The sequence below is a fragment of the Crocuta crocuta genome, unplaced genomic scaffold (assembly GCF_008692635.1).
Source record: "Crocuta crocuta isolate KB4526 unplaced genomic scaffold, BGI_CrCroc_1.0 scaffold25, whole genome shotgun sequence".
NCBI classification, from domain to species: Eukaryota; Metazoa; Chordata; class Mammalia; order Carnivora; family Hyaenidae; genus Crocuta; species Crocuta crocuta.
Window position 1 is genome coordinate 17525151 of NW_027532015.1, and position 16060 is coordinate 17541210.

At 38.4% G+C, this 16060-nt stretch overlaps 1 protein-coding gene across 1 annotated transcript in view; it reads right to left on the reverse strand.

Moving 5' to 3' along the window:
- EYA4 (EYA transcriptional coactivator and phosphatase 4) overlaps window positions 1-15760 on the reverse strand; it is a 263359-nt gene extending 247599 nt beyond the window's left edge. The window contains exon 1 of the mRNA XM_077776010.1: window positions 15718-15760. Coding sequence (XP_077632136.1) covers window positions 15718-15750 — 33 coding nt within the window. The 5' untranslated portion in view covers window positions 15751-15760. The remainder of the gene's footprint in view (window positions 1-15717) is intronic.
- Between the last annotated feature and the right edge of the window lie 300 nt (window positions 15761-16060).

A 16060-nucleotide genomic window follows, 5' to 3' on the forward strand; every position in this document is an offset into this window, starting at 1 on the left:
AAAAAAAAAAAAACAACAAACCCAGGTAGAATCATCATTCTACCGCCTACCAGCTATGGGATCCTGAGCAACCTCTTTAAGGTCGCTCGTCCATAGCTGACCCTGATTACATCTATGAAACAACAGAGTCGGACATGCTGGTCTCCACAGTCTATTCAAGCTTTAACAAGCAAAAAATCTGCCAAAGGGGCAACATTTAGAGACAAAACTACTTAAATAAATATACTTCAAGTCCTAGGGGCTTTTTACTATACAGCCAAGACGTCAAGGGATATCTTTTAAAATAATGTTGCAAGATCTAAACAAAATTTAGCAACACAAAAATTTTCCTTTTCTCTCAATTCCTAAATTCATTACTTGTCCTAAAGAGAGAGAAAACCAGGCACTGGGAGTTCATTTTCCTCCCAATTCCTTGCATAATGGTTGATACACTCAACCTAATAGAATCTAACAGCAAAGCAACTTCCAGCTTAAGATCCAACATTAACATTCAATCCATATTCATGTAGCAAACACCAATATCCTGAAGTCCTTCAATTAATTCCTTTAAATTCCTCAAGCCTGACATTAGGGCTCAAGAATGAAAATAATGTACATACAATTCCAATGACAGTGCAATAAACAAAATATTAAATAAACAAAAGGACAAAATCAATCTAGCCTTGAAATATTAAACCTATTCAACCAGAAATGTTCAGGGTAAGGTTTACTCCCTCGAAGATTAGCAAAGTCATTCAATGTTCTAAAATAATTATGCATAACCTGAAATTATCATTAATGATTCCTGATTTACTTCTGCACAGTATCTTGGGCACAACAGAATGGGTCTGAACCATCCACAGAGTAAACAAATATCATTATAAGCACCATACAAATTCTCAGCAGGCAAGCACTTCAGAAGGACCTCCAACCACCCATAACAAGTTACTTAAACATTAAACACCTCTTCTGAGTTTTCACAAAGAGTTTCAAATCACAAATTATTTTTCTTAGGGTAATATGCAAGGTCTTTAATTCTGAATGACTCTCAAAATCTAAGATATTGAACAAACAAACAAAATGAGGGAGAGGGGGGAAACATCAGTCTAGCTGGGCTCCTAGCCAAAGAAAACTTTATTTCATGGAAAAGAAATTAAGAAGTCCACAGTCTTACAGCGAAGATGGAAACCATCACCCCAAACATGGATCAGTGTGGATCTTATTATACAAAACAGAGTGCCGAAGAAAGGGGAGAGTTATCAGTCTTGGGGCCACTGGAAGAGTCTCATGGAAGATACTCAGGCACTGCCACAGAGTTAATGGCACCCTGACATTATTTGTCTCTTTCATCTTATGCAAATGCTCTAACAACTTTTATTTACTTTTTATGTACTTTACGGACCTCTGGGCTTACTTCCCTTAATATTGATATTTGAATCACTGTTCTAACCTGTGACATTTACTCTACAATTTTCAGTAATATGGCTATACAGTGTTAAGCAATATACAAAAACATATAATGATACAATGTCTATCAATTTGTCAAAGTTACGCACTTAAAAACCACTGATTATATAATATGTGGTAGTTATTGAGTACCTAGATTTTATGAGATTTGTGAAATAAGAGAATTTTGAGGCAGGCACTATTCAGACATGAGTTAGCTATAAAATAAGAGGATAAAACTATCAAGTATAAAGACGCCCTTAGCAATATGAAAAACAACCATACTATATTTTTAAATCTTTGTTGAATAAACATTTTAACTTCCTGTGCACCACTTAAATCTATTGTTTAATTCCGGGTCAAAATGAAGTAACCCAAATATGCACTCTGTTATATAAAAGGCCGAGAGGATGAAATTACATCTCTCTCTAATAAGGTCCTTTGAAATCCTATATTAAAGTAACTTCGCAGCCAAATTATTTTTCTTCTGTTAATGCTGATTGAGCAGTAAATAATAACCACGAGAAAAACAAACATGTAAAATAAAGGGGTTCACACCTCTGCTTGAGCTGTCTTAAACGACCCTGACCTACCGACTTTAATACAAGCTCAAAGAAAGGTGACTGCTTCCTCAACTTCTAAATAAAACAATAATTCAGCTTCAGTTTTCAGGGGGTAGACTTTAACTTCAACATGTTAAAAAGCTGTATGTGAAAGTATTCAAATGTGAGTTTTGAGGTTGAAACAAATCAAAGCTCTCATTTAGAAACACAAGGCTGTTGTAATGGCCTTAGCTTGATAAGGTACTTGAGTTTCTTAGCCTCCGTTTTTGCATCTACAAGAATAAAGCCTCTGAAGGGGGTAACCTCTAAAAGTCACACCACCTATAGAACAAGCCCTCTGGTAATGGTAATATGAAAAGACAATAAAGTGGACATGACATTTAATGCAAAAGAAATGTGAGTGTGCTTTTGAGTCTTCCTATAGATCCTGGTGTAGAAAAGCCAGCAGGTACTCCAAATCTACCTAAGCCATTTTTTTACTGAAAAAATAACTGAAACATAATGTTATGTTCATTTCAGGTGTACAACACAGTGATTTGATATTTATACACATTATGAAATTGTGACAATAAATCTAGCTGCCATCTGTCACCATACAAGGTTGTTACAAGCCCCTTTTTAAATCACTAGATTGAAAAATAAATACCATCTATTTTATCATCTTCAGTCTACTCCTTCATATTATTTCTGGTGTGATAGATCTGTGAATTAAAGAAAATGTTAATAGAAAAAATGGGGGCGCCTGGGTGGCTCAGTCAGTTAAGCATCTGACCCTTGATTTCTGCTCAGGTCAAAATCCCAGGTTTGTGGGATCCAGCCTGGCATTGGGCTCTGGACTTAAAGTGGGGAGCCTGCTTGGGATTCTCTCTCTCTCTCTCTCTCTCCCCCTCTCAATCAATATTTGTTAAAAAGAAAGAAATAGACACAGATCAAATTTTGCTCTTCTTATGTATGAAAACAACATTCTCAAAATTTTGTTGTTGTTGTAGCCATGAGTCAGGGTGGAGGTCTAAAAACTACGGGGCACTTTCTCAGCAGACACACCTCATGGTTAATATTGTGGCCTCAGAAGCCAGACTTCCTGCCTAAAATGCTGCTCCTGCACCTGCTTGCTGGATGACCCCTTCCCTATCAACTGGCAGATGATAATGGCTCCCAATTCATCAAGCCATGAGAGAGTTAACTGAGTTACTATACATAAAGCACTTAGAAAGCCCAAGCGAGGACTACATAAGTGTTAGCTCTGAGCGTCTGGGGTTCACAATCAAGTTATAATCCACTGGCCCCATGTGTCATCTGCAGCACATTGGGCAAAATAACAAAAGCTAAGCAAAATAAGCAGGCAGTGTTTGTCTCTTCTTGTTTGTTGTTTTTGCCAACCTTCCATCCTGCTATCCTGGTTCCTGCCAAGAGAGCTAATGTGAACTTAACATATTTACTCTTATAGGGGTATTTACATTCTAAAGAAGTCTGGGCAGAGAAATCATTCCTCAGCCCAAGAAGATATGAAACGATAGAATTTCACGTACTTGAGACATCTACTTTTTCAGGCTGACTCTACTGTCAAATCTGACACAATCACATCTACATAAATAGGCTCTTCTTCTGGTCAGACATGCTGACCTCCAAAGAAAACATGGCAAGCAGTGTCTCCAAAGATAAGAGGCATTTCCATTAATCACAAAAGTGTTTATTTTCTCTTGTCTCTTTTTAATGGTTTCAATGTAAAAAAAAGAATAAACTTTCAATGCTAACAAATAGTCTTAAGTCCTATTCAATGCAACCTTCTTTGCTAAAGGAAAACTGAAAATATCTCTCAATAATCCATTTATTGAGTTCTAAGAGATCACCTACCATTTTTTCATGTAATAGTTATTGCTAATCTTCTTTATACCACTTAAGTATTTCATCCTACCATGCTTCTATCCACTTCCTGATCTTATGAGAACAAATGTACTTCCCCCCATGTTACTAAAACAATGAATGACATCAAGGGAGAGCACTTTAGAATATTTAAAACTAGGCATTTCCCTAGCATTTTCAGAGTCAGAGGGTGCTATCCCTCCCCCATCCCAATGTTATCTTCCTCCTCTGACCTCCAGTGAGCCCCATTATCCTTTCTGCAACAACCTGAGTCCACTGTGTCCTTCTCTCCTGTCATCAACCATACACAAGCCTCCTCTTTTTTGAAAAAGGTGCCCCCTTCAACTACTGTTCTGTTTCTCTTTAAACACACAAGCTTCCTCTTACTTCCTCTTCTCTGTAGTGAGTTTCTGAGATGTCTCTTCTTACCACAGCTCAAATGGACTGTATTCCAAAGTGCCACCAATGACCTCCTAATCAACTGAGACAGTCTTTTTCTCAGCCACCATTCTGCATGACCATTTGAAAGGTCAGACAGTGATGAGCAACTCTTCCTGAAAGTTATCTTGGTCCTTAGCTCTGGAGACAGTATTATCCCGACCGATCCTCCTTCTATTTCCCTGTCTCTTCTGATCTATTTTCCTCCTTCCACTTTGTAAACATGGCATTCTCCTAGGTTTATCCTCATGCTTTTGCCCTTTTTCAAGACGCTATTTCCCCCTTATAGCAGCACCCCAAGGAAAATACTGTTCTGCTCTACATGGTCAGCCTGGACATCTTCTCCATGGCACAAAAGAGTTTCACCAGTTGCTGTTTTGACATGTTCTCTACAGTTCTAAATTCAAACACATCTTTCTCTTTTCTCAAGTCACTGGCACCTGCTCCTGAACCATCTTACTAGTACCTCCTAAACTTGATATTCCAGGATAATCTTTGCTTTATTCTTCTCCACATCCACCCCTCATCCTTCCTCTATTAGCTCTATTCAGCTGGTTACCAAGCTCAGCAAAGCTTTCTCCTTAAGTCCTTTTCCTTGATTTTTTCCTTGATTTCTTTCCAGTGAGACACCATGAGTTTACACCAGGAGTTGGCCAAGTATGGTCCACAGCCTGCCACATGCTTATGTAAATAAAGCTTTATTAGAACACAGCCATGACCATTCATGTATGCATCGTTTATGACTACCCCCATGCTTTACCAGCAGAGGTAAGTAGTTGTACACAAACTGGATAGCCAGAAAACCCAAAATTATTTCCTGTCCTGCCTTTTACAAAAGAAGTCCCTCCCCCACCCCCAGTTTAAGCCCTTTTCAGCTCACACACAAACTGCTTCCAGATCCCCCAAATCATCTTCCATGCCCAGTTTCACACCTTCATGAATCTTCCCACCATCTGCTTAATGTTCCTAAAACATCATTTAAAAAATATTACTCTATTACTCAAAAATTATACAACTTTCCATTATGTCCAAGATAAAAGTCCCAAAGATAAGGCAGTATCTTACACATCTATACTTCATGTCCGAGCATCATGCTGGACACCAAGCAACATGTAAGTCTCCAAGCTTGACTTCAAAGATCTTTTCTCACTCTGCTTTCAGGATTTCACAGCTAGATATCCCACCTCTCTACACCTCCATCCCCATAAAGTTCCTGATTCAGAAATTCTAATTCATCCACAGTGTCTGGACAGACCTCATTGTCTTATATTTTGTACTTCTGAGTCTTCATTCCTGCAACTTGCCGGGCCAGGAAAGGTCTTCTTGTGCCCATACAATTTTATTGTCTTTCAAGGCCCAGTTAACGCATGCCTTAGCCTATGTATGGCTCTTCTCTTCACCTTTCTTAAAACAGACTTGCCCTGCTAACAGCATAGTACTTATTATTTTTCACTGCTAACGTGGCAAACTTTGCAATGTTATTTTGCTTTATTGCCTAAATTCTCTTGATCATATGTTTCCCTTTTCATCTTAGTTCCCTCTAATTTAGTACAGCATATTACCATAAATGTTCAGATAAACTTCCTCCAATATTTTGCAGGGAATAAATACATAAGCAAATAACCCACTGAAAGGAGACATAACAAAGATCAGCAATTCTTGCCTCCCTGAAGACATTTGTCCAAATCTATGGCCATTTTTGATTATCACTGAAGATAAAAAGTAGAGGAGGGAAGTGGGTGCTACTGACATCTAGTGGGCAGATACCAGAAATGTTTCTACACCTCATACAATGTGCAAGGCAGCCCCCACTGCAAAGAACCATCTGACCCAAATTGTCAATAATGCTGAGAAACCCTGAGGTAGGTAAATTCTTTGCTGAGTTGGAATGCCCAGAAATCTCGTATCTACAAACGCAGCAACGAGAAGATAATAAATACTTGTTGACTGATTTCTAGACATTTATGGCTTTGTTACTTGGCTAGAAAATGCAAAGAGGTGAATGGTGTCTCATATCTATTCAGCTGCAGGCTGGCTCCTTCTTCCTTGAGAGAGAGGAACCCAGTAACTGGTAGTGCAGATATGATATGTGATTGTTGGAAAGTTTGGAAGAAAGTGCAATGAAAGAAAACCCACTGGCTGTAGCAACGTACAGGTGTGGCATAAGGTATGTTCATAGGTGTTACAGTAGTATGATCAAGCATCCACCTTAAGTAAACTGTCATCACCTCAACCTCTAAATATGGGTGCCCTAGGACTCAGCCCTTTTAATCTGTCTCCTTCTAGACTTACTCTCTTTGTGATCTCAACTAATAATTCTTTATATATCAGCGATACCCTGAAGCCTTCCAAATTTATATTTCAAGTTCAATCTTTACTCCTGAGTTCCAAATGGTTACATCTAACTGACTTCCTAACATTTCCACTCATATGTCTAGTATCAGGTAAAACATGTCTCTATGAACTCAGTTGCTTAATACTCTTCTAGAAATCTATGCAGTATCTCAGCAATCCAGCATCATTCAATCCTAGGATTCTACCATCTTTACCTGAAGCCTCCTCTTCATTCTTCATGTTAGTAAAACACACAGACGGAAGTATCACATAGCAGCTTTTGATGGCCTCAACCTGAAAGTGACATACACTTCACTTCCCTTTGCATTTCAGTCACCAAAACAAGCCATATGGTCCTTTCTAAGTGTAAGGAGGCTAGAAAGCATAGTTCCCAATGCACCAGGGAAGCGAAGTATGAAACCAGATTGGTGAAAACACAGCAATGTCTCCGCTACCATGTTTAAAATTGAACTCCTAATCTCCACCCTCAATCTGTTCCTTCTAAGTCAATCCACCTCAGCAAATGCCAATGCCATCCTTCCCATTGCTCAGGACAAAGTGCTGGAAATCATCTTTGACTCCCTTCTCTCAAAATCCCCATCCAACCCATCAGCAAGTCCTCTGTCTCCACCTTCAAGACATGTGCTGAATCCAACCATTTCACACCACCTCCCCACTGCTGTCTTGTCCATTTCACATCTGGACACTAACAATAATGCAATTTCTACTCTTGTCATCATTCTGTCATTCTCAATACATATCAGACGACATGATCTTTTTGATCATGTTGTCCCCAAGCTCAAAACTTTCCAATCGCTTCACAAATCACTTAGGTTAAAACTCAAACTCTTAAAATGGCCTAAAACCCCCTACGTGATCTGTACCCTCCTCCACCTCTACCTTCCATCACGATTACCTCTTTATGTCCACCTTGCATTCTCCACCAGTGCCACCGACACTGGCCTCCTTTCTATCTTATAAGCATACCAGGTATGCTGTCACCTCAGTTTTCACAGTTGCAGTTTCCTATAACCAAACCCGCTTTCCCCAGATGTCCTAAGGCTTGCTCCTTCACCTCCTCCAAATCTTTGTGGAAATGGTATTTTCTCAGTATGATCCTCCGACTCCCCTCCCAAAACCGCAACCTTCCCTACCCACCTACCTTGCCCCCAGAACTTCCTCTCCTCCACCCCAAATTTATTTGGTTTTCCTCCTTGCACTTATTAGTATCCAACATGCTGTATTTGTTTACTGCTCATCTCCCCCAACTAGAATACAAGCTAGTGGGAATCATAATATGTGTTCATTTTGTCCACGATGGGCTTTTTTTTTTTTAATTCTTTTAACATTTATTTATTTTTGACAGACAGAGAGAAACAGAGAGAGACAGAGCACCAGTGGGGGAGGGGCAGAGAGAGAGGGAGACACAGAATCCAAAGCAGGTTCCAGGTTCTGGGCTGTCAGCACAGAGTATAACAGCAGGGCTTGAACCCACGAACTATGAGATCACGACCTGAGCCGAAGTCAAACACTTAACCAACTGAGCAACCCAGGCACCCCACCCACCATGGGTTTCTAATATCTAAAACCATGTTTCAAATATACTGTTTCACAAATATTCACTGAATAGTTGCCACTGTCCAAAGCTCATTTTAAAATAACTTTAGAACTTGACTAACACCTTACAATCTTATATTAAACTAAATCTTATATTAAACTTACATCGGGTGGACGACAAGAATAGTATTTATCTTTTAATCTTTAGTTTAGCAAAGTTCCTGACAGACAATGAAGAATCTGTAAATATTTCTTTAATTGAGTTTTTTGGAATATCATTCAATTTTCATACATACTGCTATCTCATGACTGTCTGTTCAAAATATTTAGTAAAGAAGGTTGTGCAGTGGATTAGTAACCATAGTAGAATAACTTCTATTTCTCACCAAGACCCAGGATATCTAAAACGTTTGCTTTTCATTTTAATAAGCTGATATCAAGTTGAGTTTTAATGGAATGCTCCAAGACATCAAATGTATCAAAGGGTCTGAAAACCATCTAAACTGATTAAAGCAGGTAAGATAATACATTTAGCAGCATGGATTCTGGAAGAAGACTACACGAGCTCACATTCCATCAGCACAGAGTTCTAGCTGTCACAGCCTTGAAGATCTTTAAGTTCATCTTCAGTGTCTTCTTCTTCAGCCTAGGGTCATGACAGAGCCTGCCCTGCAGGGCAGTTTAATGAGATGAGTCACATCAAGCACTATCAATGGACACAAGCTCTTTTCATCAGCCAAAATTGTCCATTCACTGACATTTGCTGACCTTACAGCAAAATCGACATTATATTCATTTTTCCATTTCTCAGAAAATTATTAAGGCATGAAAGAAATAGACTGCATTTCTATCATAAACAGCTATTTTCATTTTAATGCATAAGACAGAATTATTGGACAATCTATATATCATATGTAAGTTGTAAGTTCAGGTAAGAGACTTTGGTACCTAACGATCTCATAGCTCTTATCTGCATCTATAATATCCATACTGAAGGCTCAAAGATGCTGACAGCTATTCGCCTGAGGATCAGCAGGTGTGAGGCTCCGTGCCACTCCTCTTCCTTACGAAGTCCATGGCAGACTGAACTACGTTGATAATGTTTCTCTTCTTTATTGAGCCAGGAGGTACTTTTAGGGCCCTTCTCATCAGGGACAACTACTAACCAAATGATTACAAGCGACAGAAGAAAAGCCTAATATTTACTCTCCAGCTCACGGCAAATGATACAAAATCACAATCCATACTCTGTATAATATGGCGCTCTCCCTCTATAGACAAGTGTATTTAAAATTTGTGGAAAGGTTTTAGTAAAATTAAATTATAATCTTAGGAAGCTCTATAGATAATTCATGGAATCTTCTTATGAATCCTTATCAACTCATGTAAAAATATAGAAATTCAAAGTTAGAAAATTGTTCAAAATGAAACAGTAAGCCTTAGTAACTAATAAAAATTAAAAATCAAATTTACTGGGGCACCTGGGTGGCTCAGTCTGTTAAGCATCATCAACTCTCAACTTCTGGCTTATGTCATTATCTCAAGGTCATGAGACTGAGCCCCACATAAGGGCTCAGCACAGAGCATGTAGCCTGCTTGGGATTCATTCTCTCATTCTCTCTCTCTCTCTCTCTCTCTCTTTCCCTGCCCCTCTCCCACTCATTCCCCTCTTTCTTTCTCTCTGTCTCTCAATAAATAAATAAACTTTATAAAAACTTTTTTAAAAAACCAAATTTACTGTATATAATTTACTCTATTATATAAGTGCAAAGTAAAGACGTAATTGGCAATTGGGGGTTACAACACTTTTGAAAGTGATTCAACTTTAAACAAAATTCCACTGAACTCTGAAATATATTGTCCAGTTGGGATGGTGCAAAAAAATACATGTTGTGAACTTGATTCTTTTGACTAGTTTAAAGGCCAAGTTCTTCCTAATGGGTTTGTAGCCTCAAAAATAATTTGATGTTGGTTATATCAGAATAAAATGCATTGGATGCTAGCTGCTCAAACTGATTTAGATACCTAAGAAAAAAAGCAATAAAATGATGAAATTCCAGGATTTTGACAATGCCATGCTATCAAAAATGGGAAAAATTATTTAATAATTTAATCAAAATAATTTTTTATAGCATGGTGTGAAAACATTGACAGAAATTGGTGATTCAGAAGCTCTACGTCTAAAGGGTAATTTGGATGACCTATTGGATTCCATATAACAGCTAGAAACCTGTCCAAAAGACTCCAAAAACAGCACAGGTTTTAAAGATGGGCTAGTGGCTCTAATCAAAAATGATCCAGACAATCTTTACCAACTAAGAGCTGAGAAATAATCTAAAGTTATTTGGTATTCTAAGGGAGAAAAACTGGGACAGAAGAGAGATACATCTATTAAACTAACTCCAGAATTTTAATTCACATTATTAACAGGTTGGATGCAAAAAAAAAAATTATTAGTAGCTACAAATATATATACACTTCTGAAAATATTGCTGCAACATATCTATATAATATGAATCCAAAGGATGTGAATTTAGACATCATAACCAATATATGTCATCAATAATATACATTAAAGTGATTCACTAACAATGTTGACGTATGTAGGAATAGTCAGGCCCTTAATGTCTAATATTAGGGAATGCTATCCGATAGGAAGGAAACTGTCACTTCTTCATTCTCCCTCAATTTACTTAGAAGCTACTAATGTTTTACTGCATAACAGACAGTAGTTAAAATTCACAAGCAGTGTTTTTTTTCCCAAAACTGCTAGCTTGACGATAGATTTAGGCCACACTCCCCCTCATTTTGATATGAATAAATCAGATGAGAAAAAATATCTATGGGAATATTTACTACTGAAAAAGGACTTCAAAATATCTCAAAATAGAAGGATACTATAGAAACTATAAAAACAATAAATATTGCTCAGCCTTTATTTGAATACAGGGAATATAATATATTCCATAGTACCAAAAGGAACTTCTGATAATTAGTATATAATCTAGATTCATATTTATTATAACATTTAGGTTAAAAACTGTAGTAAGCTCTAATTGTATATAAAACTGCTTCTAAGTAATTATGAAGTTCTAATATAGAATTTCAGGCAAAAATGAAAACTAAACCTTACTTTAATTGCTGACCTCTTAGAATTCCCTAGATCCTCTCAGCCAGACTGCAAAATAAAATCCAGATATAATGCAAGAAAAAAATTAAGAACCAAAAACTCTGTTTTGATTACATGCTGTCAAAAGAGTATTATATGTTATGTGCAATTTTTTAAAAATGTAAGTGAAACATGAATTCACGAGTCAGTAATCCATTCTGATAATAACATTTTGGTTTCTAAATTCACCAGGCTATTCAATAACATACCTTAGCAAGTAACAGTAGATACAAGCTTTTGTAGAAAACATTCACTAAACGTCAGCAAGAATTGTGCTAAGAAGTAAGGATACAAGATGAACAAGACGGGCTATTACTCTTAAGTAGTTTATAATCCAGTAGAAAGGTAAATAAACAGATAAGATTTCAGTTCTGTGGGGTAAGTCCTGGGATAGAGGTAAATGCCACCGGTGGCACACTGCAGAGGCCCCTGACCCAGCGTGGCTGATGGCCTGGGGAAGAAAGGCAGTCTGAGCGGCTTGCTCAGAGGGAGGGAAATCCATAGTGAGTATTCCAGATTTACAAGTTACCTCGTTGGGGAAGAGGCTACAGAAACCTCAGAGAACCTGCAAGATTCAGGGAACCGAAAGAAGCCAGAAATGGTACTGGAGAGATACAGGTTAAGCAATCGAGACTGTGTCCTTTACTGCACACTTGAAACTGTCCCCTGAAAGGATCCGTGAAGGAGATTATGTGGAATAGCGACATGACCAGCTATGTATTTTAGAAAGACCACTTAGAGGCAACTTCAAGTAGACAAAGATAGTGGAGAGATAAAATAAAGATCCAAAAGAAGATGTAGAGCGGAGAAAACAGCTTTGAGGGAGATTAAAAATTAAGAATAGACAGGAGTTTTGGGGCTCCTGGGTGGCTCAGTAGCATATCTATCCAACTTTGGCTGAGGTCATGATCTCGAGGTTCATGAGGTCGAACCCTGCATCAGGCTCTGTGCTGTCAGCTCAGAACCTGAAGTCCCCTTTGGATTCTGTATCTCCTTCTCTCTCTGCCCCTCCCCTACTCATGCTTTGTCTGTCTGTCTCTTTCAAATATAAAAAAAAAAATAAAACCTTTTTTAAAAAGAATAGACAGGAGTTTGAATGGGGATGAAGACAAAAAGAATGACTTCCTGCTTTTTGACTTAATCTACTCTGTAGCTGAGGGTGCCATCCACAGAGGAGATGGAAAGTACCGGAATAGAGGAGAAAAGGAGAAAACTGGAAGAAGGGAACTTGTGAGTTCAGTTTTCATATCCTGAGTTTGTAAACTATGAACTTCCAGGCAGGGAGATCTGCCAGAAGGTAACTGGATATGCAGGCACTATCCCATAGCCTTTAAAGACCATCTGAATATGTCAGGTAATTAACTGTAGAACAGCGAACAGCTAATGCTGACCAAGCTTCTACTCTAAGTGGGGCATATGCTAAGCCTTTCATGTAACTTCTTTTTATCATCCTCCCCACTCTACAGATGAGGAAGAGTTTAAGTAATTTCCTAATGGTTACAAAGTATTTAAGGGTCAGGGATTTCTGGTTTCAAGCTCAAGTCCCTATCCACTGTACTATGCTATATCATGCAAAATCCATTAATGATTTTAAGACCAGATAAAAGTGGGTTCAATTCTAATCTCTGCTACTTAACAGCCGTGTGACCTTGATATTCTCCAAGCCTTAGTTTCCTTACCTGTAAAATGGTGACCGTAACAATTACACGGTAACATGATAGTAAGGATTGGAGACAGCAAACAGAAAATGCTAGATTTAGTCTATATGTACAATAACTAGTACATGCCTAAAGATCTATGCCTAAAGAAAGAAGTCTTCTATGATCCAAGCAAATTCCCTTTGATCTTATTATGAACTTTCTTTTAATTGTACCTTATTTTATCTCTATCTTAATAAATGTGAAGTATTAGTTTTCAAATTATTGAAAACATAAATATACTCTATAAAATTTAATGTCACTTAAAAATTTCACTCAAATAGAAATCATTTCAATGCAAAGGAGTTGAATCAGGTTTGTTTGTTTGTCTTTGTTTTGTTTTTGCCACTTTTAGTGATGAATGTCAAAATAAGGAAACCCCAAAGCCATAAGGCATGTTGATGTTCCAGAAAGAGCTTTGGACTTGGAGTCAGAAGACCTGTGTGAAGTCCCAACTCTGACGTTTACTAGCCATGCCATTATGGGCAAGTCATTTCACAGCCCCAAGAGTTCCTTCGCAGTTGTACAAGATGAGACACAGATTGGCCCTCTCTGCTCTTCTAAGTCTAAGGACCTTGAAGGAAAAAGGCTCAAGGATGTTTACAAAATCGAAGTCACTAAAAGTCATTAACACTTGACACAAACTTCAAGCTTCCTCTGTTTTAAACCAGAAGTGGTCACTCTTTGACGGCCTATCAACCCACTCCACAGATCAGGAGCTGATCTGATGATCAGTGACTTTGACCAGACTTATGGTAACCCTCTGGTGGTGAGTTCAATGTGAGATGTGGGGATGGGGAACTGTGGAGGGGAGGGGGGTTAGTGGAGAGCATTCTTTCCTTCTCTCAAAGTCTCCTCTATCCTCACCACAAATTCAGCATCTGAGTGTGAGCTGAGAGACCAGAAGGTCACACTAGATTTCTAGTTTGCAAACCTGGCTGCACATGAGCGACACCAGGAACTTAAAAAACAACTCTGTTTTAATGCTGAGCTCCACAACCCTAAAACAACACTGGGGGATACGATGCATGATTTACAAATGCTAGGTTTCCCTTTGTAAAAGGTGGTACAAAGCATCTTGTGTAACAACTTCACTCTAATGTAAACCATAAAAACATATTCCTTTAACCTCCAAAACACCAAAAAATAATATTCATTCTTGAGGATGCACCTGCATTAGCTCTGAAAGTCCCATGTCCTGGGCAACCCCAGGGTCTCCTGAAAACAGGGACAACTGATCACACACACACACACACACACACACACACACACACACACACACACACGTGTGCGCACAAACTTTTAAGTAAACTTCAGCGTGTAAGAACAAAGTATAGATCACTAGTGGCCCTCTCGGGAAGCAGCACCACTAAAACGACATCATTATTCACTCAGGCACATACACGGTGTCACTTACAGCCCTCTGACGCCCCTGGGAACCATAAACACCCAATGGAGTGGGTGACCCCATCATGCTATCATCCATTTGGTTAAAGTCCACACTACGATAACCAGCATTTAAAATAAATAACTACTTTGGTGCCCCTGCCTCCTAATTTCTATTTGTCTAGTCGGGCAATTTCTGAAGAACAGAATCTCTACCATTTGACAGATATTTTTATTCTTTTATGGTTTTGTATTTTTTGTCACATTTTTCCTATAATAATGCCATGTAATGTTAAATAATAAGATAATATATATTGAAATTAGACAATGGTCTCATCTGTAAATTAAAGGCTTCGTTATCTTTACTTTTAAGTGAAATACTTCAAGAAACAAATGAACTTGAACTGGCACGTTACACCAAAACATATATCCTCCTGTATTTCAAAACCAAGCTCATCATAGTCACATTTTCTAGAACCACATTCTTACACACAAACACACTGTCTCCTGTTGCCTTGTAGAAATGTTAGACTCTCAGATCAAGTCACAATCATACAAGCTACTAACGTATGACATCAATCTGCAGAATGCACACTTGGCAGATACATGGCTCCTTACTTGTGACATGGCTAGCTGTCCACAGGAAGAACAGCTGGCAGGAATGGGGGAGTGTCAGGGAAGACTCCCACTGACTTCAGCTCCACACACTAAGGCACGAGTGTCATGGAGACACAAATAAGGAGTCAGGAGCAAAGTCCACATCAAGCCCTTCAGAAATCAGAATCTTAGAATGACTGCCACCGATCTTGTGCATTCTTCGCTCTGCAAAGAACTTAGCAAAATAAAGACACCATGAAAGCACATGAGGGCTGTCACTGCCATCTTTGAAATGGACAGTAGGTAGGCCAGTAATATACTGTGTCCCATTATGCTTCCGACATTCAATAATATATGCACTATGTAAGCACTTTTGGAATAAAACCTAATGAAGAAGGTGTTTAAAATTACAGACTGTCAAAAACACTCAGCATGATTTAAATGCCTAGTCTTTCTCCCACTGGCTTTACAAGCAGACAATCAAGGGAGACCTCAACATGTGGCATCGTTAAGAAGGAACAGCATAAATTCCCAAAAGTCTGTTTTATGGTCTTGGAGGAGAATTCAAAATTCAACTAAAACATACATATTTAACAACTCTTGCTTTTTACAATAAACTCCCTTCAGTAGGATTGAGTAGTCTTACCACAACATTTTTCAGCAAACTTGAGCCTGAATTAAGACTTACTGATTGCTCATTTAAGTCCTGGGAGTCTTCCATGTGGCTCCCTCCCGTCTCCTGCCACGCCCCAACGGAAGCAGCGTCCTTCAGGTAACAGTGGATTATCTGAAACAAAAAGACGGAAACGAGAGGGAAAATGGAAAAGTTACCTTTTTTATCTACTTGTAACACTACCAAAATGCACTATCATTTATGTGATAATTTGCAGAAGCATTATTTCCAAAGAACAAAACTCATTATGGACTGTCTCCATATCTTACAGACTTAATGGATCTTGAAAATTACATCATGGCAAAATTGGAACATGTGAACAGCTCGTCAGGAATACTGTAGACAAAAACATGTGAGG